The sequence below is a fragment of the Myotis nattereri genome (genome assembly GCF_964212035.1).
Source record: "Myotis nattereri genome assembly, chromosome: 17".
In the NCBI taxonomy this organism is placed as follows: Eukaryota; Metazoa; Chordata; class Mammalia; order Chiroptera; family Vespertilionidae; genus Myotis; species Myotis nattereri.
In genome coordinates, this window is record NC_138092.1 from 43,254,679 (window position 1) to 43,280,449 (window position 25,771).

At 46.0% G+C, this 25,771-nt stretch overlaps 2 protein-coding genes across 2 annotated transcripts in view; both read right to left on the bottom strand.

The window, feature by feature from the left end:
* Nucleotides 1-18,305, bottom strand: part of ST18 (ST18 C2H2C-type zinc finger transcription factor) — a 226,966-nt gene extending 208,661 nt beyond the window's left edge. Inside the window, exon 1 of the mRNA XM_081111232.1 lies at nucleotides 18,201-18,305. The gene's annotated coding sequence lies outside the window, so the exon portion shown is untranslated. The remainder of the gene's footprint in view (nucleotides 1-18,200) is intronic.
* On the bottom strand, nucleotides 18,236-18,611 carry LOC308533312 (uncharacterized protein; the record flags this gene model as incomplete). The annotated part of the gene is made up of 2 exons (XM_081111233.1): nucleotides 18,236-18,325; nucleotides 18,543-18,611. The coding sequence occupies 2 exons, from the start codon at nucleotides 18,609-18,611 to the stop codon at nucleotides 18,236-18,238; spliced, it is 159 nt and encodes a 52-aa protein (XP_080967359.1).
* Between the last annotated feature and the right edge of the window lie 7,160 nt (nucleotides 18,612-25,771).

A 25,771-nucleotide genomic window follows, 5' to 3' on the forward strand; every position in this document is an offset into this window, starting at 1 on the left:
CATTTTTTAAATGTTCTTAAAGTGTTTTGTCATTTCCCTGGTTTAGCTCAGAAGGCAGGCATTCTTATAAAAAAGAGAAGCAAATCTTCAGGGATGTATTAAATTTAAATTATATTTCAAAGTATCTTGTTACTTCCAAGCAACTTGAATATAATAATAAGTGTAGTAGGAGGCCTTGAGCTTTGTTATTAGAACTAATAATAAGAGCTGACAATGGTCCATTTGAAGATACCCCTACTCCAAGTGTATTTCCCATAAAAGAATCTGTGGAGCCCAGCTGGCTAGGCTCAGTGGTTGAGCCTTGACCTGTGAACCAGGAGGTTGTGGGTTCAATTCCTAGTCAGGGCACATCCCCAAGTTATGGGCTCAATCCCCAGTGCAGGGGCTTGCAGGAGACAGCCAATCAATGGTTCTCTCTCTTCATTGATGTTTCCATATCTCTCTCTCTCTCTCTCTCTCTCTCTCTCTCTCTCTCTCCCTTCCTCTTTGAAATCAATAAAAATATATATTTTTTAAAATAATAATCTGTGGAACACTTCTAGGAGGCCTTTAAAATATAATGTATTAAAAAATATATGTATACACACTGGCTGCCATTATTATTCCAATGGATTAAATCTTCAAAGAAAGACACATCAATTGAGCTATCAGCTGTTAAAGTGTGTATACATTTTGGGGAGACACCTGTATATATATATATATATATATATATATATATATATATATATATATACTGATATACATTTCTCTAGGAGGCTTTATAACATACATCACATGCCATCCATATATATGGAATAAGTCATTGATATAAGTGTTTCAAACCTTGTGGAGGGTTAGCCTCCTTTTGTGCTAAAACTCATCTTGGTAACTACTTAATCTGAACATTTTTAGACAACAATATAGAACTGAAAATTAAAATGCGACTCTCCCCATAATTTTTGAATAAGACAATGTCACTGTATCATTAGAAACTTCATTTGAGATCACATGTTGCCACACCAAATAATGCTATCCATCATTGTCCTTTAAAAAAACCTATTTCCAAGGCTGAAAAAGATAATAGCTAACTTCCGTATGTAGCACTGAAGTAGGATGTTGCATTGATCCACAGAGAAAGAACACATCTGCCTCCTCTCTCTAGCCCTCCCTACACTCTTCTTTCTGTGTTTGTGCAACACAGTAGAGGTGTTCCCAGTCTCAGAGCTGGAAATATCCTCCTATATGATGTTCCGCCCAAAGTCAGCCAGAAGGACCTGACAAGTCTGGTTATGTCAACGCCCAAATTAATTCATTTAAGAAAATATATACTGACTTCCTGCGACGTGCTGAGCAATATGTTAGAAACTAGGCACACAGGAGCAAATAAGATCAACGTGATTCTCATGGTTTATGATTCAATAGGGAATAAACTTTCAATCAATATCACCTGTCCGAATGAATTAAATGATGCAAAAGATGTGACCGAGCCATGAGGGGGGGTTCTATGCACACTCACTGGGAGGGTTGCTCTCAACGCCCCATCACTTCTGGCATTTTCTCCCAACTGCATGTAGGACAAGTGCTACGAGAGTTGCAAGGGTGGTCAATACAGCGAGTCCTCACTCAATGTTGTCAATAGGTTCTGTGACTTTAAGCACAATAATGTATAACAAAACCAGTTTTACCGTCGGCTAATTGATATGAGTTAAATTCCTATGGCATCTCATCAACGTTGTAAAACAATGATGTTGAACAAAATGACGCTAGTTGAGGGCCTGCTGTGTCAAAGACGGCTTAATGAAGTCACATGGGAGTCACTGCCCCCAAATTTGTCTGCCATCTGAAGTCTGATCCTCTTTATCTAGTGACTCAGGGGTGTTCACAGGGTAGAAAAGGGAGAAGATGCCATATCTGCCCACAGATTAGGGACCCGTACACATCACATGGTTTTGGGACCCTATACATAGGTCCTATGAAATGATAGCAATCATCCCATCTCATTCATAAACTCTTATCAGATGACTCCAGAGTTATCCTCCTAACACGGACAGTCCACGCTGTGGAGCCTCTTCTCACTGTTTTGTTCTGTGTGACTTTGCCTCCTGAATTAGACAGAGGCTTCTGAAAGGGGTGATTTTATTTTTTACCACCGATCTCCCAGGACTTATCAAATACTTCACAACTAGTAAAGAAATATTTACAAATTGATTGGCTTCTATAAAAACAGCCTATCGTGCAACCTACTTTACATGCAACTTGCTATACCTATTCTAAACTGGCCACAGTGTCGTGTGCCATTGGATTCATCTCATAACTACACCATAATAACTCATTCTGTTAATAATTATCAGACTCTGCTGGGCAGATTGTACCCGCTGCTGGAATGCAATCAATTACTATTAAGCACTGAGTGTGATGCGTATGTGTTCTTGCTAATCAGGACTAGCATCCTCCAATCTGAGGCCAACCTATAAACATTTTCTTAAATCTTTCTCTAGCTGCCTTCCAAACTGGGCATACCATATCCGAAGCACATCACAGGCCATGCAAATCGGTTGTGTCCAAAAGAACTCCTTAATCCTGCCTTCTTCATGAAGGAAAAAAAAAATCATGAATATAAAGTTAAAAGAATAAACCTAATAAGTAAGCTTTGAGAGCTATACATTGCATTTCCATAGAAATGCAAAAAAACAAAAAAAAGTTATGCATTTGCAACAGGCCTCTCTGGCCAAACTTTAGATGCTTCCTAGGCCGTAGTGATTGAATCATAGTTAGAGATTCTGACTGGGGTTTATTTGTTGTTTCTTTCTTTCAAAGCCCCAAACCTTCTGGCACCCACCGCTGGCAGAGCCACCCTGCACGTCAAGCCTTCTATCAGATTGCCAGGCCCATGCGATGCCGTCCACAAAGCTGGCTACGCGCTACGGCCGTTTGCATCCAGTACAAAGCTGCTCCTAAGGAAAGAGGCCGGAGGCACGTTTGGATGGCAGAGGCTCCATTCCCCTGAACGTGGCCCTGGTTCAGTGCAGATAGGGGTGGCTGCCAAGGAAAGGCAGCAAAAGCAAAATGAAAACGCTCTGCTATCGTCTAGTTAAGTGGTGGGGTGTTCAGACATGAAGCATGAAGCTCAAGGAAACATGTGAGCTTAATCTTGAAGGCAAGTGATGTACTTTGTCCTGTCTCAAGGCGTCTTTTTAATCTTTATTTTCTGTATCGCAGAGCAGCTTGCTTGCTTGGAACCACTTAGACACAAACCATGCTGCCCAACAGGCACTGAGCAGAGGAAGGACGGAGATGACAGGGAAGGCGAGCAGGAGGGGAGCTTTCACGCTGAGCAAGAGCCACCCATGAGCCCAGTCCCTACCCCGTGGTGAGAACAGAAGGGGGAGAACCCCCTCCGAGGAAATGTCTTCGCCTTCGGGTTTGTGAGACGCAGAGCAGGGATGAGTCGCATGAAGGAAAGGCTTATAGATTCTCAGACCCTGAGAGGCAGACACCGAGCCATCGGGAGGAGTGGATCGTGGGGGACACGCCCTGGGGAAGCGGACATCCTGCGACTGAGAGACCAGCTTCTGAGGGAGAGGCGCAGAGAGAAAATGTGTCATCGGGCTCGTCTGGTGACAGAGCACACGCTTCCCGGAGCCCTTCCACCCGGAGAGGCCGCGTGCGCCTTCTCCACCGCTGAGCCAGCAGCAGGCACTCAACCTTTTCTATTTGGAAACTCGAAAGGAAAGTGAACTCAAAGGGAGATTTCATCTCAGGGTCCAGCCTTCACCTTAACTTTCCTGTATTAGAAGATAAACAGGCAGGGGCCGGTCTCAACGGGCCCTTCCTTTAGTCATTCAGAGGAGAAAGAGCACAGGAGATCATCCCCAACTGCTGTCCTCGCCCTTTCTCCAGGGACAACCAACAACGAAAAGTACTTGAAAAGTTAACCCCTATGCTCTGCTAAATATGTAACTAATGAACAAAAAAGAAAAGGCATAGATGGTGGCCCTCACCGTGATGACTTTTGGCTTCTTTCTTTGGTATATTTTTATTGATTTCAGAGAGGAAGGGAGAGGGAGAGAGAGAGAAACATCAATGATGAGAGAATCATTGATCGGCTGCTTCCTGCAGGCCCTACACTGGGGATCAAGCCAGCAACCTGGACAGGAATCAAACCATGACCTCCTGGTTCATAGGTAGATGCTCGACCACTGAGCCACACCGGCTGGGCTGACTTTTGACTTTTAAACACTATATACACAGATATGAGGCTTTCCACCACACTCAGGGTATGCTGAACACATTCCATCCCTAGGATATGTCAAAATGCTGATTTTTCTCAAGGCCAGTGTTATAATAGGGATAAAAAGGATGGATGATCCTAGAAGGTACCATGATACGAGCAAAGAAATAATTACACTGACTTGCGGGCCAGAGGTGTTTAGGTAGACGCTTTGACAACTTAAAATATTTTACATAATCCTTGAAAAACAAAAACACAAGTTTGTGAATACAGATGCCTTCTAAAGTTTTCAGTAGAAGTGGCATTATTAGTGACTAAAAAATAACTTGCTGTTTTTAATTAGCTTAGACAACACTGACAGGACACTCCTGCTCGCTGGGCATACCGTCCTGGGCACCTCCCTTGCCGGGCACTGCTCTCGAGTGTGAAACAGCGACGAGGCACAGGGAGGGAATATTCTTGCGGGGGAGAGAGAGGAAACAACCCAAATACACAAAATCACTGCAGGTACAGCCTGTTTTGCTACAACACTTGTTTTGACAACGGGAGTTTGTTCCAACATGATGGATACATTGGGGAACAATTGGAGCATAAGGAGCATAAGGCAAGTTTTGCTTTGCTTCCGCGTGACATTATCTGCAAGAAACGCTGCATGAACCCAGAAAAGCTGCACACAGCTCAGCCAAGCCAACGAGGAAAACACAAACGCAGCATCCGCACACCTTGAATACCTACCGGCTCCCTCAGCTGCCGCCTGTGTTACCCGCCACCCACCCACATCGAATGTTACAACTTTGTTCTGTGTCGGCAGCCTCCTTCCACCACTTGACAGTAACGTCCCAACCCCAGACATCCAACTCCGCGTCCTCAAGCCAACGCCGGCCCTCTGCCTGGCCAAGCGCCGTCACTACCGCAGCCTTCACTGAAGCAGCCGAACCATTTAACCCGGACAAAGCATGCCGGCCTTTTCATTCAGCTTCTCCTTTTGTTCAACGTGTCACTGATCACGTTTCGGGTCTTGTGCCCTGACCCCCCTCTCCCATAAGCCCTGTGGTGTTCACTGGGTGGTTCTGCATGACGGGTGGCGGCATCACTAACTGTAGTCATTAGTGTTTGGGAGGAAAGATGCCAGGGAGTAAGAGAGACAGGCACGGGGAGATATACTCAGACTTGCAGGCCAGGGAAGGCCGTTCTCAAAAAGTGACCCTGAACAAAAGCCTAAAGGATACGAAGGAGCCAGCAGGGCTGGGGGCCGGGGGCCCCAGAGAAGGAGGAGGAGAGGGTGGAGACCGCGGCCCCGAGAAAGCATGAGGCTGGAAGACTTAAGGGCGTGACCTTGTGAGCCAGGGCCTGGGGGTGCCGGCTCCATAGGCCCCGCAGAGAGTCCTGGCCGCAGTGGAGGAGGAAGAAGCACGCCGGGTCTCCCCGCAAAGGGGCAGCGAGTGAACGCTCTTCTGTTGGGAGCCTCTGCGGGGGGCGGGGGGGGGGGGCGTGGATAGAGAACGTGGAGAAAGGAAAAAGGAATGAGATCCGGGAGCCCAGTGAGGAACCTTCCCAGCACGTTTGCAGGAAAGTTGCAGTTTTCTTGGACAGGTGATGACGTAGCTCAGAAGCAGAGTGGGTATACGCTCCTGAATGATGCCCATTCTGATGCCAAAGAAGGAGAAACAAGGATGCAGGAATGAGCTACTCTATGAGCTTTGGTGGCATCCACACCCATGCACACACCTGTGCCATCAGGGTGCTCCCCGAATGAAGGCTTTGACCCTTGCTATGTGCTTTATGTTCACTAACTCCTTCTGTCTGAGGCAGGGGGGGGGGGGGTGGTTGCTGTCAGTTGTGCATCTAGAAAGTGGCAGGGTTGGGAATGAAAACCTGTTGGTCCCAGGAAGCTCAAGCTTCTGCCCCTGGTGGGGTAATGGTGAGAGTGAGGGTGAGGGAAAGACGCGGGTGGGCGTGAAGGAGTCACTCTGCTGAAAGGAGAGCCGGTGGCACACACGGGCGCTCCACGCGGCTCTGCACGCTCCTGAGGCAGCAACACAGAGAGGTCTTACCTTTCCTCTCCCGCCCAGATAGATTGTTCTCCCCTGGTTGGTAGAGACAGGTCCTGAATGGCAACTGTGCCGTTCTAGAAAAAAAGAATGCGTGGCTATAAACAGGAGCCCGCTTTCTCCTGCAAGCATGGCCTTTGCAGAGAAGGTAGATGAAGGAGGTGGGTGTTGTTTACACTCAGACAGCCACCCTGCTTCTCCAGGCCGGCACAGCTTCCAGGGGAGACACCTCCCTTCATGGCTCTTTCTTTGCCCGTTAGGTGAGCATTTACTTTGTGCTGGTCTACAATCTGGCTTTCCCGTCTGTTAGGAGGAAACGCAAAGAAGCCAGCAGGTGAGGCTCCCTAAGAAAGTCCACGGTGCATTCTTTACACGCATATATCACTTTCTCTTTCAAGACAGAAAAGAAGGCTCCCCTCCCATATGTCAGTGTACCGGGTGCCTTTAGACCTTCGTTAAAGGGAAGAACAAAAAATAACCAGGAAATGTCTTAACATAAAAGCGAGAGAGAGAGATAGAGAGAGAGATAGAGAGAGAGAGAGAGAGAGAGAGAGAGAGGGAGAGAGAGAGAGAGAACTTAGTAAAAACGTATCTGGTTCTGACATGAGAGGCAAATGTCCCCATCCGCACTGACACGCCTGCCGTTGAGCACTGTATTTTAAGGGACAATGATCTGGCAAGAAAGAGGAACGATGGGGTAGTAAGTGGACCCAACTTGGGAGCACTGGACTCCAAGGACAGCAGCTGAACAATGGATGCAGACACGGGCCCTTCCCAGCACACGTGCCCACTGGGCCAAGCCACGGCGAGCAGTAGCACGGGAAGCCACAGAAGGAAGGCTAACCACTGAACGGTGCGAGCACAGCCTGCCCCATCTGTCATAAACATTCGGTCCAAAGGCCACAGGTGCAGACAGCACTGAAAAGTGAAAATTACGCGCAGGCGGGGGCCACTTGATAGAACAGGAAGGAGAAAAATCTAGGGTCGGTTTCCAGTCGATAAATGGGCTAACTGCCGTCTATTCACCGCTAGCACCTGTTGTTTCTCCCTCTCTCTGGTTCCCCACGAACAAAACAGTTTTATTTGTAAAAGATGCCGTGTGTACCCAGGACCAGCCTTGTGCCTATTGTGAACTACGCCGGGGTTGTCTGCGGTGCCCTCCCTGGCCAGCTGGCCCCTGCTGCTTCCTTCCTCTCCCAGCAGGTGTCAGGGCCCCTTCTTTTGGCCAACACTTCTATCTGAGCCTTCTCTCGGTCTCCTGGTTTCGCGAATATTTCTTCACCACCTAGAATGCAAATCACTGTGCTGAGCGAGAAGTGAGAGGCTGAGAGAGCTGTAAAACAGCCATCGCCCATATTGCTACAGGCTACTGAGGGATACAAACACACACACTGGTACGCAAAACACAGACATTTTTCGTGATCTAACAAAAGTGCGATAAAGTGGCCATGGAATCGAGGAAGGAGGAAGACACCAGATCCAAGTAAAATTTGAAAAGCCTAGGGAAGCAGCAGCATGTGAACTATGGCTTGAAGAATGGGAAGGGCCAGGAAGGAGTTTGATTCACAGCGATAAGGAGGGAGAACGCTCCCAAGGAGGAAAGGTAGAAGCAAATGTACAAAATTTGGAGGGTTTAGGAAGGGGTAGGAAGGCAAGAGACAGCATGTCGTTTTGAATTCTGGATTCACCATGACTGGCTATACGAGCTCACAAAATTAATTAGCCTCTGAGAACTTCATTTCCTCATCTGCACAATTAAAATGTCCCCAACACCTGCTGAGTGAGGATTCTATATGGGCCAACCTCTGTGCTTGGTGCTAAGGATCTTATATGGGCCAAGCTCTGTGCTTGATGAATTAAAAATACATCAGAGGGTTTATGTTAGCACTGAGAACATGTATGTGAAGAACTTAGCATAGTACCTAGCAAGATGCAACTTCAATAAATAGATGCTTGTGCCTGTGGTGGGGTTTTTAGCGGTAGTGATGCTGGTGATAGAGGTGGTAAAGTGGTGGTGATGGTGGTGGTGATGGTAGAGGTGGTAGTGAAGTGGGTGGTGCTGGTGGTGGTGGTGATGGAGGTGGTGAAGTGTGTGGTGGTGACGGTGGTGTAGATGGTGGTGGGGGTAATGGTGAAGGTGAGGATGAGGGAAAGATGCTGGTGGGCATAGGATTCACTCTGCTGGCAGGAGGTTAGCAAGAAAGTTGCCATCTCAGAGTTGAAAAATAGATGGGATATTGCCTTAATAGAAAGGAAAAATTCTAATGCACAATTAATGGCCTTAATATGACATAGATGGTGTGCAACCGGTTGCGGGTTCGCAATGTTCTGCGCAGGAGACAGGCCCTCCCTGGGCCGTGAAACTCCACTTTCTGTTCCCTCCCAAGGCCGCTCCCTGTGTAACTGAGACATCCATTAAAATCGACCGAACTGACTCTGGACAGGCAGATGTCAAGAATAATGTACGCTGCCCGGCCGGCGTGGCTCAGGAGATCACAGTTCGAGTCCCCATCAGGGCACACGCCCTGGCTGTGGGCTCAATCCCCTGAGTGGGCCATGCAGGAGGCAGCTGATCAATGATTCTCTGTCATCATTAATGTTTCTGTCTCTCTCTCTCCCTCTGCCTTCCTCTCTGAAATCAATAAAAATATACTTTAAAAAAAATAATAATGTACCCTTCTCTGTTGTTTTTTGGAAAATGTGGCCAGAGCGGCCTAAGGCTGTGACTGAGAACTCTCAATGTCTATGGCAGGAGAGGAAAATGGAGACAGGAGGCGAGTGGTGGAGAGCAGCAGCAAAGTGCTGAACAAGGTGCCTCCTGAAAATGCATTTCAATTTATAAACCCTATTTTCTATTGACTTACCACATAAAAGTGCAGATGTGTTCCTCTAGAAAAAAACTGATACTCCAAAGCAAAACAAAATCACACCCCAGAGAATGCAGATTTTACATATCTAAGGGAAATGCAAAAAGCTAATAAGACCATTAATAATATTCTGTCTGTCCTCACTCCAAAACAGAGGCTATATGCTACTGCCAAAATAACCTAAATGTAATCACCTCATGTCACTTTTCTACTCACAAACCTTCCCAGCACCCATTCATGCCTGGCATGTTCTCTACTGGAATGTCCCAAAGCCACCACTTTTCTCGCCCTTTCTCAGCAAAGGGCAGCGCAGTGTAGCTGGAAACATGGCACCATCTTAGGTGGCCCTCTCATACTTTCCCCTGCATCATTCCCTCAGTAATTCCTAGCAATTTTACCCGTCAACGTGTCAACTTGCCCTCATGTGGGTATTTATGTTTGGGGTGTTGCTATAAATTGACTGTCCCTACTCCAATTTTCTTAAAGTTAAAGAAAAGTGTTTTATAGAAAAATTTTACAATGTAGATTAGAAAGGGGTGGAGTAGGGAGTACGCCTCAAAACATACAGAAAAATGTCTTCAAAATCTTCCTTAGCCATGTTTCTCCCCAAACTGCTCATGAGAACTGCCCTGACCTGCCTACCCATTCTTTTCACATCCCAGCAGAAGCTGGCTCTTTTCAGACTCCTCGTTCCTTTTGTCAGATTCCTTGTTCCTTCTTGTACCTTCTCTTTCCTTTTACTTCTTCATGTCTCAGAATTTCTTAAATATATTTTTTTATTGATTTCAGAGAGGAAGGGAGAGGGAGCAAGAGATAAAAACATCAATGATGAGGGAGAGTCATTGATCAGCTGCCTCCTGCACACCTCACACTGGGGTCGAGCCCGCAACCCGGACATGTGCCCTGACTGAGAATCGAACCGTGACCTCCTGGTTCACAGGTCGACGCTCAACCACTGAGCCGCAGCAGCCAGGCCATTTCTCAGAATTTTTAAAAGGTCAATTCCTATGCCAGCTCTGAAAGGCAAAAACTATTCCTCTGAGGCCCGCTTCTTAAATGGTGGGCGAAGGAAGTCAGAAAACTGATTTTACATTTAATAATTTTATTCCTGCCACAGAAGGAACCCCGAGGGCAACCCAGCGCTTGCTCTGCTATCTGTACTCTTCTCTGTGTGCCCACTCACCAGCTTTTTCCCCGCTCCGACAAGAAAAGGGAATAAAACTCCTTAAGTGAAGAGCCTAGAAGACACTTGTTAAATGAATGAAGAATTTACCTTTCTCAAAACAGGGCCTACATGCTAGGTATAGTTGGCTTTTGAAAATTAACTTGCTGACCCACTGAAGGGAAGAAAGACTGCAGACATACAGCAGAGGCAATGATGCACATGACTCAGTGGATGAGCGGGGAGAGGAGCACATTCCCCAAAACCATGGCAAAGGGGCCGGGAACTCGGTGAAGTGAGTCACCACGCAAGCCTCTCGTCTGAAAATTCCATCAGAGCAAGTTTCTAACCAGGAATGTCAAGAGCCGCCGGGCTGGGCCAGAGCAGAACTGAGTTCTCCTGACGTGTGTGAGCACCACCACCGTCTCCCCTTGACTTTCATCCCACAGTGACTCACTGAGCACCGCATATGTGCGAGTTTGCTCCAAGGGCTGAGCCAGAGCAGTGGACAAAGGAGACACAAACGTTTTGAGCAAATAAACAAAGAGGATGCACAAAACCTATGTTACCTTGAAGAAGGATGGGCGCTCTGGAAAGCAGGGACAGGAGGCAGGGAGTGGGGAGAGCTGGTGGAGTGGGAGGGAGTTGTTCCAGGTTCACAGGTGGGTCAGGGTCACATCTCAGTCAGGAAGTGAGGCAGCCACAGAGCAACGGAGACCTCGAGGGGAGAGCCCTCGAGGAGACCTGGAGTGTGGCTCAGGCCTAGTAGGACCATATTGGATGAAGGTGAAGTTTCCACAGGGGAGAGAAACCAAATCCCTGTGCTAGCGACTGACTGTGTGGTCCATGAGAAGAACCCATCTCAGGGATGGAAGAGACCTACCTGCTGACTGGTACTCAATCACAGAGAGCAGTGCAGTGGTGATGAAGTGCAGTGGTGATTGCAGGCCCCGCCTGGCTTTAGCCCACCGTGCCCCGGGTGTGAGTGAGCCTGGGGTGGCAGTTCTACAACACTGGGACTGCCTTCTAGCCAAGACACCTCTTCCGGAGATTCAGCTTTGAACAGGATCTATGCTAACCTCGTTATGAACAATGAAGAATTCCCTCCCTTATCTTTTCTCTTACCGTCTCCTCCGCTCTAAACTCTCGATCTTTATTAAGAATAGTAGTGTGTTGATTCGAGTTTAAAGCATCTCTATTTCATTCTGGAAGCAGTTTCACAGCGAGTTCATCTTCGTTCTGTCTTTAAAGGGATTAGATGCTCACCTCTAGTCCCTACTGCCGGCATAACTTTATTTCACAGTTACATCCATCCTCCCTTTGTTGTAGAAAATGTGTCTTCTCTTATGTTCTTTGGGTAGCCTTGTTCCTATGTTGCATCAGGATTGCCTGCTCTCCATTTTCATTTTACTTGGCTAATTGCTTCCACCTCCCTTTTCCTCTGCATTCAAAGGAATGGTTTCAAACGCCTTCTCTGCAACTTTGCTGTAAATATTGTGGACAGATACCACCTTACACAAGTGAACAAACCAGTAATGAGGCAAATCAATGCCCAGGCCTGACATAATACACTGAGAAAGAACACGGCATCGCCCCTGCCAAAAGTGGATAATATGAATCAAATCATGAGGAAACATCAGACAAACCCAAACGGAGGTACGTTTTACAAAATAACTGGCCTCTACTCTTCAACCGTGGAAGGGAGTGGAGAGACAAAGACGGATGAAACGTTCCTGATTAAAGGAGACGAGAGACAATTAAAAACAATGCGCAATCCTGGGCTGGATGCTGGACAATTTTTTCCCTGTAATGGGCTCTATTGGGCCAACTGGCAAAATGGGAATAAAGTCTGTAGATTGTGTCACGTTAATTCCAAGCTTTTCCTCGTGCATTGTAGAGAGGTAAGATAACGTGCATGTGTTTAGGGATAATTGTCCTCTCGTATTTAGCAGAAAACAGGCATCCTGCTATTAGATCTTATCACAACATCTTATAAATGTTTCAGGAAAAAATAATATGTCATATACACATGAGTGTGCATTTGTGTGTGTGTGCTCATAAGTACAGAAAGAGAGAGAAAGCAAATTTGGCAAAACGTTAACAATTGGGAAAGCGTGGTGAAGGGTATTCAGGAGTTCTTCATACCTACAACTTTTGTACTTACAACTTTTTCTGAGCTTGAAATCATTTCAAATTACAAGTTTTGAAAGGTCAGCAGTAAAACAGAACTTCCTTCGGGACAGGCCTTCTTCTGCAGCACTAGCGAGGAAAGCCATGGGCTGTGATTTAAATCCCAGCTCCAGCAGTTACTAGTCCTAGGATTTTGAAAAGTTTTTCTTATTTCTCTGAAAGTCTCCGTTTCATCACGAGTACAGTAGAGATAACAACCACCTCATGGGGCTCTTGAGGGACTTAAAAGAAATAACACAGTCACGTGAAACCAATGCCTGACACATAAAGGATTCAGATGTTTGTCGGAAGAATACATGATAGACCTTGCAGAAATGAATGAAATTAAAGCATTTGCAAGCCCAGGAAACAAACGTGTCTATCATTCCTTCTCTGGTTTTATAACATCTTAACATTTAAGAGATAAAGAACAGATGATGTGAGGGATGCTGCAGGGGGGAAGAGAAGATGAAACCAGTTTGATCCATAAAACTCAACATTCTGTTTTTGTGAACTAACTGTAGCAAAAGAGACCAAAGTTATTGGGAAAGATGGCAAGTGGAGACCATTTTTTTCTCTTATTGCCTCTCTTAGCGTTTTAAAAACATTAAAACTATGCCCTAGCTCGTTTGGCTCAGTGGATAGAGCGTCGGCCTGGGGACCAAAGAGTCCCAGGTTCAAGTCCAGTCAAGGGCACCTGCCCAGTTACAGACTCGATCCCCAGTGGGGGTGGGGGGGGCGCGTGCAGGAGGCAGCCAATCAATGAGTCTCTCTCATCATAGATGTTTCTATCTCCCTCTCCCCTTTCCCTTCCTCTCTAAAATCAACTTTTAAAAAAATTAACAAAAAATAGTAATAAAGCCCTGGCTTGTTTTGCTCAGTGGGTAGAGCATCGACTGCGGACTGAAGGGTCCCAGGTTCGATTCCAGTCAGGAGCACATGCCCGGGTTGCTGGCTCAATCCCCAGTTGGGGGTGTGCAAGAGGCAGCCGATCGGTGGTTCTCTCTCATCATTGATGTTTCTATCTCTCTCCCTCTCCCTTCCTCTCTGAAATCAATAGAAAATAATAATAATAATAATAATAATAATAATAATAATAAAGTAATTAAAACTAATTCGTCCTTTGATATTTCTATAAGTTTTCTATATTTTCTATCAAGATATAAATGTCAGTTTATGTTTCACTTCTAACAAAACAAAACTTTAAAAATGCTACTGATATGCTTTTCTGTGAGATACAAAGTATGAATATATACATATTTATTTTAGAAACTGTTTCTTCAGGGTCTTCCAACTATTCAAAACAACAGAAACCCATAACTTCTAGCTACCTAACCCAGACCCAGTTTGTTTGTTTTTTTAACTAGTGGATGCACATTGCCTCAGACCATAATTATGTTTATGCCTTTTGAGCAAGCTGACGAAAAGAAACATTTACTTAAGGTTCCCATCAATGAATGCAGAGCTTAGACTAGCTTTTAGCTTATACAAACGTTATGCTTATTAATTCAGAATATTCATTCAGTTATTGAAATATGATCACAAAGCCTTACAATGAGAGACTGGCTTCCTATTATACATATTAGCTTTGAACAAAAATCCTCTGGCTCAGAAATAACTGGCCCTGTCTGAGGGTTCATATACCTCTTGGAATTTTTAAAACTGTGATTTAGGTATCAAAACTTTATTATCCATGCTCATCAATGCACAGATATATTATAAATTGGCAAAAATACATCTATCCTGATTAAGAACTCTCCAGTTGAATTTCAGCTTAAAAAATTCTAAAACTGCTTATGTTCAGTAGTCCAGTCCATGCCAACATTCAGAGCATTGTTTTAATTAAAAACCAGTGATATGACACATGCCAACTGTTTCATTGATCCTACTTTGGTCAGAGTTCTCTTCTGAGGACTTAAACTTTTATGAAAACAAATAGCAAATATTTATTCAAATTGATTACTATTATTTCACACCCTGAAAACTACATTTTATACTACATTTATCTACATTAATTTTAACAAACCAAGGATTATTCAAAGTGATCATCACAATGGTAATTGTAGCTAATAGAAGGGCTGATAGCTAAAACAATGACCAACAGATAGATGAGTAGATAGATAGATAGATAGATAGGTAGATAGAAGGTGCTTTCATAAATGGATTCAGATACACTAGTATATGGATAAGAATATATACACATATCCTTACTAAAATTTCTTACAGACCCATAAAAGTAGATTTTTAAACATCTGTTTACTCAGACACATTTCAGTGGGATGGATGTTCATGTCCCAGTGAATATATTGAACAGAACAAAATATAACAAATGCAGGGAAAAAGGAACAGTCAGAGGTGGGGGGAGAGGTGGTAAGTTCTGCTTTTATGGCTGGATCCTAGATCACAGATAATTAATTGTTGCAGCTCTCTAGACTTTAAGTTCAATGTGAAGCCAATAGGGAAACTTCTCCTATTAAAAGAGTTCAACTAGTGTGATTTGCTGACTATGTTATTATATCGCCTTATTCGTCAGTCGGTCACTGTTAAATCAGTTGTGAGAACAAGAGCCAAGGTAAAGAAAAAAGTGAAAAATGACATTCTAACTGAACTATCTGCCTAGATGAGGTGAAATGTTTTGTTTTCAACAAAAGACAATGTAATCGACGTTAAACAGAAGAACCTTTTACAGACCACAGGAGCAGTGGTTTCCATCTCCCCCTCCCCCTCTGCTCAGGAACGATTTGGGTGTGGAAATAAACATAGTGGAACAAAAGTGTGATGGGTTCAAGGAGAAACAAGATCTATGACAAGGTCAGTGCGCATGAGTCAGCTGGGGTCCCGAGGCTCCGGTCGGAGACTCAGAGCTGGTCACTCCCTGGTGGGCCAGCAATCTGTACTCGGAGTCCTTGGGGTGACTTAGGGTAAGAGTTTGGGGGCACTACTCTCTGGAATCTGCCCAGGCGCACTGAGAAGTGAAACAGAACCTAGAACATAGCCTATGGATCCTGGCCTCCTCCCAACCCCAAATGGAAATGAGAGCTTGACAAAGCAAACCTCCTGGCGGCCAGAGGGAGTTTTAACACCCACGTGCATCCTTTTGTGAAATACATGCACCTCTTCACCAGCCCATTCACATCAGCCTGCTACAAGAAGCCTTTGGTGCTTCTCTTTCTGCTGCTCACATGACTCAGACCGGGAAGTGAAGTGAGCTGAGAGTTCAAGGACACTTTTGACTGCAACCAGGTGAACCGTTGCAGTTGCCTGGGAAACCTTTGAAGACAACAGTACTTGATAAGTCAAATATCTCAAGTCAGTATGAGCCAAAGTCATTTTTAGAAGATAAATCCAAGAAAACGAATGCCATAAGAAGGATACTTGGCTTGTAAGAGTGCGTCCAACTTGTTATGTGCTCATTAAGTTTTGAAAAGAGAAAAGGTACATTATAATCCTAATTAGCCTAGAAAAAATTATAACCTTAAATGCTAATTTTCAGATTACAGGAGAAAATTCAGAATAAAGACATTTAGATTCCTTGAACATTTATGCATTGACCATTAAACTGGGGTTTTTATAATAACCCTGTAACAAAATGTAACATGTTTTCAGGAAATTGGCCCTCTTGGTTCTTTAGGATTCTGTTCCAGTCTAGTTTGTCCTTTTTGTTCCAGATTTCCAGTTAAAATGCATGTCAAATATCAAGTATTATGTGGGGGGTTTTTTTTTAGTAAAACATAAAATGTTTTGTTGTAGTTATTCTGAGAAAAAATTTAACAAGTAGAACAATGTTCTATTGCTTTGTGTCAATAAATTTGTGTTGAATGGAAAACTTTCTAAGCTCTGTTTTGCTTCAAATGCTGAGTTTGGTAAGGGATCGTTCCATGAATCTGAGTTTATGATTTCTTCAATATTTTTTTTAAAAAATTCATCTTGAAAAGCTTTATATTGAAAATATGTGCACATTACTGGAACCTGCATTCACATAGTCTTTTGTAATAAAATAAATCAAAAGAAAAATCAAAATGCAACAACCTTTGAGAACCACAGGGGAAACAAGTTCTGTCCTCACACCTCAACATTGTCCTGGAAAGAGGCTCATTTAGGGATTAACGTATGTGAGGCTCTTTGAACATTATTTTACAGGCCTATGATTACGGTGGAGGATGCTGTCCAAAAAGTACTACTTTCATGCAGGTATTTTCACTTAAATTTGTAGAGGCCTAGTTGGACATTCCTCTGAGTTCATTGCTCTGCAATGCCCTCTGCTGGTAACTGCTTGTAAATGGTCTCAGGAAACGGGTATGATAGCTTCCTCTGGCCCACATTGCCACCAAATTCATAAATCCATTGCTCAAGTGGTTCTATTTCTTATGGGGTGATGGACATGCCTCGCTTTATTTTCATTTAAATGTTTAAAGTAAAACTTGTTTTAAAATGTAAGGCTCTTTGGATTTAATTTTTATTTGATGTTGGAGACATCTTTTTCCAGAGCATAGAACTTAAGCACAAACTAAAGACACTGTTTTGTCTAAAAGGTCTGGTTTTAAAGTTGGAAGAGAAAACAGTATGTAATTTTGAACTTATTTAGTCTAGGATGGTTTTATTGGGAAGGTCACAATTTTTATGTCGACTATGTGAACATAGGCGAACCACTTCTTTAGCATCACTCCATCTAAGTTGATCTAAAGCATTCGTTTCAGTTAATATGACAGCAATCTATCTGAAATAGAAAGATCCCAGCTCTGGTCTATACGCAATGGATGTATCTCACCAATCGTTTGAAAAATCAGAAGCTCTTCTCCATTGGAATGCCTGCTCCAGCATAACTTGTACTCGAGTTACATATAGTTCTTTACCCACAATTATGAGACATACAACTCACAGTTCTGAGAGCCAACAGCTAGATTCCTAGGCCTGCTGGAAAGACAACCTTGTTCTAGTGCTAATGTTGTGTGTGTGTGACCTACCAACATATAAAAGTATTAGCTATGCTTTGCTTAAGAAACTCATCCAGAATCCCAAATTCTCCATCGTAACCAATGCAATCTTTGTCCCTCTGAACTTCATTCGAAGTACCCACTCAAGAGTTCTCAATGACATTCGTGACGGTGACCTAAATTATCCGGAGATTTTTTTTTTTTAATCTTATTGCTCAAGGGAAGAACCATAAAGCTGGACTCCTCCGTGCCTTTATTCCAGTAAAGAGACACACGCCCTGCATATGTGACAGGTCTCCTATAGCGACAAACAAATGGTTCCGGCGTTCAACATGTCTTTATATCGGATGCTTATTATATGTAAGCAACAGATGTACTTCTCATCTGAGCCCCGTAAAAGTGGCTTTTGAAAGAATCCTAAATAGGAAATGAGTCAGTGCAAATATAAACCTCAAAGCGATTCCATACTGCACAAGTAACATTTGCAGTATTGAACACGTCGACTTCTTAGCAGAGTGCCTGCCTGCTGAATGTCATCAGCTGTCAGGGCCCTCGCCCCAGGCGCATGTTCTCTGCGGCTCTCCAGCCGGCGTGAGGAACAATCTGGGGACCCCAGTCGTCACGGAGGATCCAGCCCATGGACCACGCTCATGCCCATTCCTAAAAGCGGGAGAGGCAGACGGGGGCCCCTCCTGACTCCCCCTTCATCATCCTCCACCCGTGGGAGACGGTTGTCTCCCAACATGCAATCCAGTGTGAGGTGCTGAAATAACCGCTATCTTCTTTTTACAAAATTTTTGTTCTTACCTTTACCTGGTGAATCTCTACGGATGCGTAGGAAGTTATCTTTTCCGAGATATATTCCAAAATGCTCTTATGCTATTTCTCTTAGGATTTCTCCACACCGCCCCGGTCGGAAATGTTAAGACTTTCTAAAGGAGAGAGAAAAAAAATGTGCACATGAAAATCACAAGAAAATCACTGATTTTTAATCAGATCTAAACAAATGCTAAACCAATGCGAACAGCACCTTCTCCAAGGCATCGAGTTATGTGTATTATGTACAAAATCTCTCTGCGTGTAGATGTAGCGGAAGCCACGTTCTCCAGGTGAAATATTCAGTTATCACAACAGCTGTGTCCTCCTTACCTCTAGTATTCCAGCGAGGTCACATTCAGTCAAAAACATCCTGCCCTTCTCCCCGCAGGAAGGTTCCATGGGATCCGAGAGCAGAAGCGCAGCAACTTGCTAACTTTGCTCTGTTATTTACCAACCGCACAAAGAAAATGCTGTCTATTCAGAACTCATTTCAAAACTCTTTTCACTGAGGGTGAGCGAACAAGCGGGCTCATGTCCCGAGCCACGGTCACATCTCCGGGGTCTGGTGCTGCCACGGGGCCGGCGCCGGGTGGCACTGCCCCCGCTGCGCCCACAAGGGGCTGTTGTCAACAGTGCACCGGGGCGCACAGGCCGTGGGGGGGCGACAGTGGTGAGGGCGGGGGTCGCCTCATTTCTCACTCCAAGCCTCCTTGCTTGGTTGCCCTAAATTTCAAGCAGGAGGCTGCCCTCCTCCCCCCAGGCTCATTCCTCCCAACACAGAGGCTCCAAATACACATCCAGCCAGCAGGCTGGGTGTGAGGTCAGACCCATGACTGAGTGCCTGCCTCTGGGCAAGTTATTCAAACCACTTGGGTTCAGTTGTCTCTTCTGCTCTGGTCTGACTGTACCTGCCTCATTCGTTTGAGGGTTGAGTGGAATCCGCATGCAGATTCTGTGACAGGGCCTGGAACAGCAATGGGAGGGATTCTAGCACAGAACTCTCTCTCTCTCTCTCCAGATGCGGCCGAGGCTCCAATACTCAGACTTAGTGTGAAACTTACCCCGCATCCCACCGCCACAGATGTGCAGAGAAAGCAGCCTAGGAAGTAGTTCTATGGCCCTGGACCACCCCGCCCACCACCACCACCACCTGATCAAGAATAGAGAAGCCTGGGTCGTGTGGCTCAGTGGTTGAGCGTCAACCTATGAACCAGGAGGAAATGATTCGATTCTTGGTCAGGGCACGTGCCCAGGTTGCGGGCTCAATCCCCAGTGTGGGGCGTGCAGGGGGCAGCCAATCAATGATTCTCTCTCATCATTCATGTTTCTATCTCTTTATTCCTTCTTTCTTCCTCTCTGAAATCAAAAAAAAAAATGTATTTTTTAAAAAAAAAAAAAGAATAGAGAAAAAGATTAGAGAAGTAAGAATAGGAGGCCAGAGAGAGAGACCCTCCACCCACCCCCACCCCCAATGTCTATTGGGAGATGCTACCTTCCAACCACAGTCCAGCCCGGGAGGAGGGCAGCTTCCAGGCAAGTTCCCTGCAGTTGGGAGACAAGAGATGGCCCAGGAAGACTATGCCGACGGGGCACAGGGTCGTCCCAGAATGTCTGGGAGGACAGAGGAGCTAACAGCTTTGGGGCAGAGCTGACATCGGAGCACAGTGCCCGGAGGCTGGCAGCAAGGAGGACACCTGCTTGGAGGGCGGAGAGCAGGGCCAGGTATGGGCCCCTGGAACCAGTAGGAGAAACTCAGTCCAAAGGGTTCCCTGGAGGGAGGAGGAGACCCTGGAGGGGGACAGCGGGTGCTGAGGAAGGCACCACCAGAATGATCCAAGGAAGTGAGATACATCTACCAGGGGGTCAGGGAACTCTGAAAATAAGGAGCCTTGCTGTCAGGACCTTATAAAGACACAGTGCTGTCCAGCTGGTGTTTCTCAGTAGTCAACCTATGAACCAGGAGGTCATTTTTCGATTCCCAGTCAGGGCACATGCTGGGGTTCTGGGCTCCATCCCCTGTAGGAGGTGTACAGGAGGCAGCCGATCAATGATTCTCTCTCATCATTGATGTTTCTATCTCTCTCTCCTTCTTCCTTTCTCTCTGAAATCAATAAACATATTAAAAATAAAAAATAAAAAGATGTAATGCTCTAGAAAGGCCATCATTAAGAGAGTTAGTTCAAACCTCTGTCAGGGTAGAACACAGAAAGGTAAGGTAAGAAAGGGCTGATGCTCCTCCCTCTCCTTCCTACAAAAACCCCAATTCTCTCTCTCTCTCTCTCTCTCTCTCTCTCTCTCTCTCTCTCTCTCTCTCACACACACACACACACACACACACACACACACACACACAGCCTACAACCATGGCAGGGGCTGGCAAAGTGCAGAAGGAGCAGAAGTTAGATAGCAGAAGGACTTGTCAGCCTGCCTGTAGGTAGGTAATCAGGCTCATGGAGGAGACCTGATGAGACGTCACTAAGTCAAGGTCAAATATTGACTAGATCATGGGACTAGACATTATAAGTGCTGAAATGCTCATGGTCTTTCTGGAGAAATCTAGATGAATATATGTTCTCGGAACCTTTTCACCACCTCTAAGGCATTCTTAGTATTACGTTGTCACCTTTCTGTATTTTCCCCAAGTGCTACCTCTCTGCCAAGTCTCATTCAGAGAGCTTGTATATCTGTAACATCAGACCACACACAGAAGGCACGCCCTGAGTTTTATGCAAGTTTTGATTGTCAGTACTCAAAAGAAGAGTGATCAAGAACACTCTAAGAAGCTCATCTGAGAAACTCAAGGCACATCAGAAAATCATCAGCAGTTTCTCTTGCGAGCTTCTTTCTGTGGATAAATACCAATTCTTTCTGCCAGGGGGAAAAAAAGACACCCAAACTCTCTTTGACCTTCCTGCTCCTTTACCCCCCATCCCACATGTCAGTGAACTGCTGAGAGGGGCCTTCACTGGCTTCTTCTCTCTTTGGGGTTGCAGATAAATTCAAGTATTTTGCATGGCACAGAAGCAGTTTCTCTCTGGCCAAAAGAAAAACTCAGGAGGAAAAAAAAAAATCAAAGGCAAGACTACTTGTGAGCTTCCCAAATTGAGCAAATTTGGGTGTAGCATCTGCAGTCTCAGTTTTGGAAACCACAATATGCCATTCATCCCTCACTAGATGACGGGACAGAAATGTTGTTGCTGAACCAACCCAGGGAAATATGCTTGCTGCTTACCCAAAACAAACTCGCAAAATCCAACTTCTATCGCTCCAAATCCTCAGGCGGGGAGAGTTTCCCTACACCTAATTCTGACCTGTTTCTTTCACTTGCTGAGTGAAGACGAATAATATGGGGGCACATTTGGGGAGATGGGGTTCTGACTTTTTACACTATGGATCCAGAACAAAAACAGTTGTTGCTTGAGAAAATACAGGAATAGCTAAGCCAACGTCCTTTTCCTCAAAACAAAAATGGGTGTGTATGGAGAGGGAGGGAGTGGTGTCAAAGATACAGGTATTAAAACACACATTTTTGAGACCAATAAAACTTTTTTGACCTTGTTGTTAATCCTCTCCAGAGAATATTTTTCCATTGATTTTTAGAGAGAGTTGACAGGATGGAGAGAGACAGAGAGAGAGTAACAGTGATATGAGAGAGACACATCCATTGGTTGCCTCCCGCAGGCCCCAACCAGGGCTGGGGATTTAGCCTGCCACTGACGTACGTGCCCTTGTCCGGAATCAAACCCGGGACCTTCAGTCTGCAGGCCGACGCTCTATCCACTGAGCCAAACTGGCTAGGGAGAGACCAACAAAACTTTAATTATTCATCCCCGTTGTTACTGAAAGCCTTTCATGAAGGAACCCCCTTCACACCGTGTCCTTTCCTGTGTCTGTAATGGAGTGTCTTTTCACACAGGGACTGCGTTTTCAGGCCCAGAACTGGAAGCTGAGGGATGCCCACTGGGGCTCCCCCAAGGGACACAGCCCTTGGGAGAAGCACCCCAAGGGGCCTTCTTCCTGAGGACAACCCCTGAGCCGGCCTGTTCCACGTGCATCCCCGTCTCTCTCCTCCCTGAGAAAAAGGCCAGAAGAAAGAGTCTATCAGTCCAAACGCAAGGCCCAGGTGTTTGTCCCTCAATCTCCCTCCACTTCCAGCCCACACGATCTGCAAGTCCCCCCTGGGAAGCTGAATTTGCAGTAATCCCTCTAAAAGCACAAAGTCTCGCTCGTCAATCAATGAACAGCTATGACTATGAGCAACACAGGGGCATTCCAGCAAGATGGCAGAGCACAGACAGCGCCCCACAGAATGCGCTTTGAGAATCTGCATTCCTGGCCGCCTCGGAGTGTTTACGAGTGGGTGCCACTGCCATTTTACGAAGCACTCGTTTTTTTAACGATCCTTAAAGCAGCCGTATAGCGGTGTCCTATTCAGATTCTAGTAACTGCTGCTTAAGGTTTGGGGCTGGTTTGTTTTCCTTCGGTTGTGTTTTTCTGGAATGCTCGACTTATTTCAATCAGAGGGCCGAGCAGCCACGTGGGCCTGAGGCTTGTCCTCCTGGGGGAGTAACAAGACAAAGTGACACCTGATGGTCATTGGCAATAATTGAGGTCACTGTTCTGAAGGCCCCACCCCAGCGAAGCGGGTCCTGGCTCCTCCCGCTGGGGTTGCGGAGCTGGAATGATCCGCTTCCTGAAGGTGCCTCTTGGAGCCCGCAGGCTGCCCCGGCAACGAGGAAAGGAGGAAAAAAAACGTCCTCCTGGCAACTTGTAAAGTGCAGCTCGCACTGCGGTGTGCACGGCGGCAAAGGGCACATCCCGCCGGGTCAGGCGGGACGGCAGCCGCGGGGCCGGGGTCCGGGACGAGAAGCCAGCGAGGCCCCGGCGGCCGCGTGTCGCCAACGCCGTCTGAACCCAGAACGCGGAGCCCACAGATTCCTGAGTCTTTTTCCTCGAACCATGTGCCAAATATTTTTATTATTCTTTGAGAAACCAGTGGGTGGGCACAGATGGGAAGTGGGAGGCTGCAAAGGGAAAGAAGACGGTGTTGGAGCGGAGCGCACAGCCTGCGCGCCTCTCCAGCGGCCCCGCGACCCAGATGGCGCCGCGCGCTGCGCTCCCCCCCCCCCCCCCCCCGCACCCATCAGCCCCCCAACTTGTCCGCACAATCAACCCCGGCCACCGCTCACCGCGCAGCCTCCGGGGTGTTGTGTGCTCACACCAGCATTTCCAGAACAGCCAGTTTAAAGAATCAAGGCCGATGGAGCTGCTCTACATGCGGTGGAAGGCCTGTTCCCTTATCCTGTTCTGCACGTGCCATTTGATGCCGTCAGTGAAAGAAGCCCCTTTACTTCCCACCTTCACCTAAAACCAGACTTTGCTTAGGGAAGGAGACCTGCTTCAGTGCACCCGGAAAACAGAAGCTTGGTGCTGCCTGCTGAGCTCCCAGGAGGTCCCGTCGTCTTAGGAAAGCGAGGCACGGGGTGGCTGTGCGTGTGCGTGTGTGTGCGTGTGCGTGTGCGTGTGTGTGTATGTGTGTGCACCTCTGAGTAACTGGACAGGGGCGTGGTGAACGCACGCTCCTTCCGGCTTCAGGCCTGGATGCTTTCAAAACTTACAAGGGGCGACCGTCCTGGCGCACGTGTCCCTTCGAGATGAGCTACATCCCAGGGAACGGCTGGCAGGCTCCCTTGTCACACGCGTGGTTAGAGGCTCCCCCAGACTCGGCCCACGGCGCTTGGTGTGGGATGGGGAGAGAACCCCATCAGGGGCGGTGGGGAGGACGAAGGGTTGCCGCAGTGAGGAGCGGGCTGGTACCCAGCTCCCCGCATGCTCCGGGAGGAGGTGGCCCCGGGGCCTCCTTTTGCGCCCAGCCAGCCTGCTGCCCACTTGGTGCTGCTCTCTCTACACATGTGCACGGGCCAGCGTGAGGCGGTCAGCAAACTCACAGCAGGACCAGACCTGCTACAACTGAAACCACTGCACCGCCGGCTGCTGAGAAGACCGCGGGTGTGCAGGTGCGCTGGCATGGTAGTTTTGTTTGTTTTTTTAATTTTTTTATTTGTATTAAATGTAATGGGGTGACATTAGTTCATAACTCACAGTTTCCAGGTGTACGACTCTGTAACACATCATCTGTGTATTGTATTGCGTGTTCACCACCCTAAGTCAAGCCTCCATCCATCATCATTTACCCCACTTTTACCCTCTCCTACCTCCTCAACCCCCTTTCCCTCTGGTCATCACTATATTGCCATTGGTCTCTGAGAGGCGTTTTTTTTTCTTTGCTTAATCCCTTCGCCTTTTGCACCCAGCCCCCCAACACCCTTCTCCTCTGACAGCTAACAGTCTGTTCTCTGTGTCTATGAATCTGTTTCTATTTTGTTAGTTTATTTTGTTTATTAGATTCCACGTATAAGTGAAATCATATTTGTCTTTCTCTGACTGGCTCATTTCACTTAACATAATATCTCCAGGTCCATCCATGCTGTTGAAAAGGTAAGATTTCCTTCTTTTTCATGGCTGAGCAGTATTTCATTGTGTACATGTACCACAGCTTTTTTATCCACTCGTCTACTGATGGGCACTTGGGCTGCTTCCAAATCTCGGCTATTGTCAATAACGCTGCAATGAACATAGGGGTGCATATGTCCTTTCAAATTAGTGTTTCCGGTTTCTTCAGATATATTCCCAGGAGTGGAATCACTGGGTCATAAGGCAGTCCCATTTTTAATTTTTTGAGGTGACTCCATACTGCTTTCCACAGCGGCTGCACCAGTCTGCATTCCCACCAGCAGTGCATCCTCACCAACTTGTGATTTGTTGATTTATTGATGGTAGCCATTCTGACAGGTTTGAGGTGTATGTCACTGTGGTTTTAATTTGCATGTCTCTGATGATGGGTGACATAGAGCATTTTTTCATCCGTCTGTTGGCCATTTGTATGTCCTCTTTGGAGAAGTGTCTATTCAGGTCCTTCGTCCATTTTTTAATGGCATTGTTTGTGCTTTTGATGTTGAGTTGTATGAGTTCTTTATATTAACCCCTTATCAGAGGTGTCCTTGGAGAATGTGTTCTCCCATTCAGTGGGTTGTCTTTGCATTTTGTCCTTGTCTGTGCAAAAACTTTTTCACTTGATATAGTCCCACTTGTTTATTTTTTCTTTGCTTCTCTTGCCCAAGGTGATGGTAGTTTTTAAATTGTTTATAGTGGCAGACCCTTTTCTCAAATGCTACACCATGACCCTCAAAACATACAAGAGCCAAGTTGTCAGGATAAGAAAGAGGCGCTAGACTAGCTATTAAGAGTTTGTCCTCAGGTCATCCCAAGGGTCCGGCTGGCTTTGATTGCTTGCTTCAAAGCCATTCCTGAACAGAAAATAAGAGAAGCATTCACATTTATAGAAAATAGAACCTTTACAATGGAATAAGATACAGATAGTTCTCTTTTGAAATAATATTTTAAAACCTAATCATGTGACTATGTTTGGAGATAGGGTCTTTAAAGAGATAATCAGGCTAAAATGAGGTTATTAGGGTGGGCCCTCATCCCATATAACT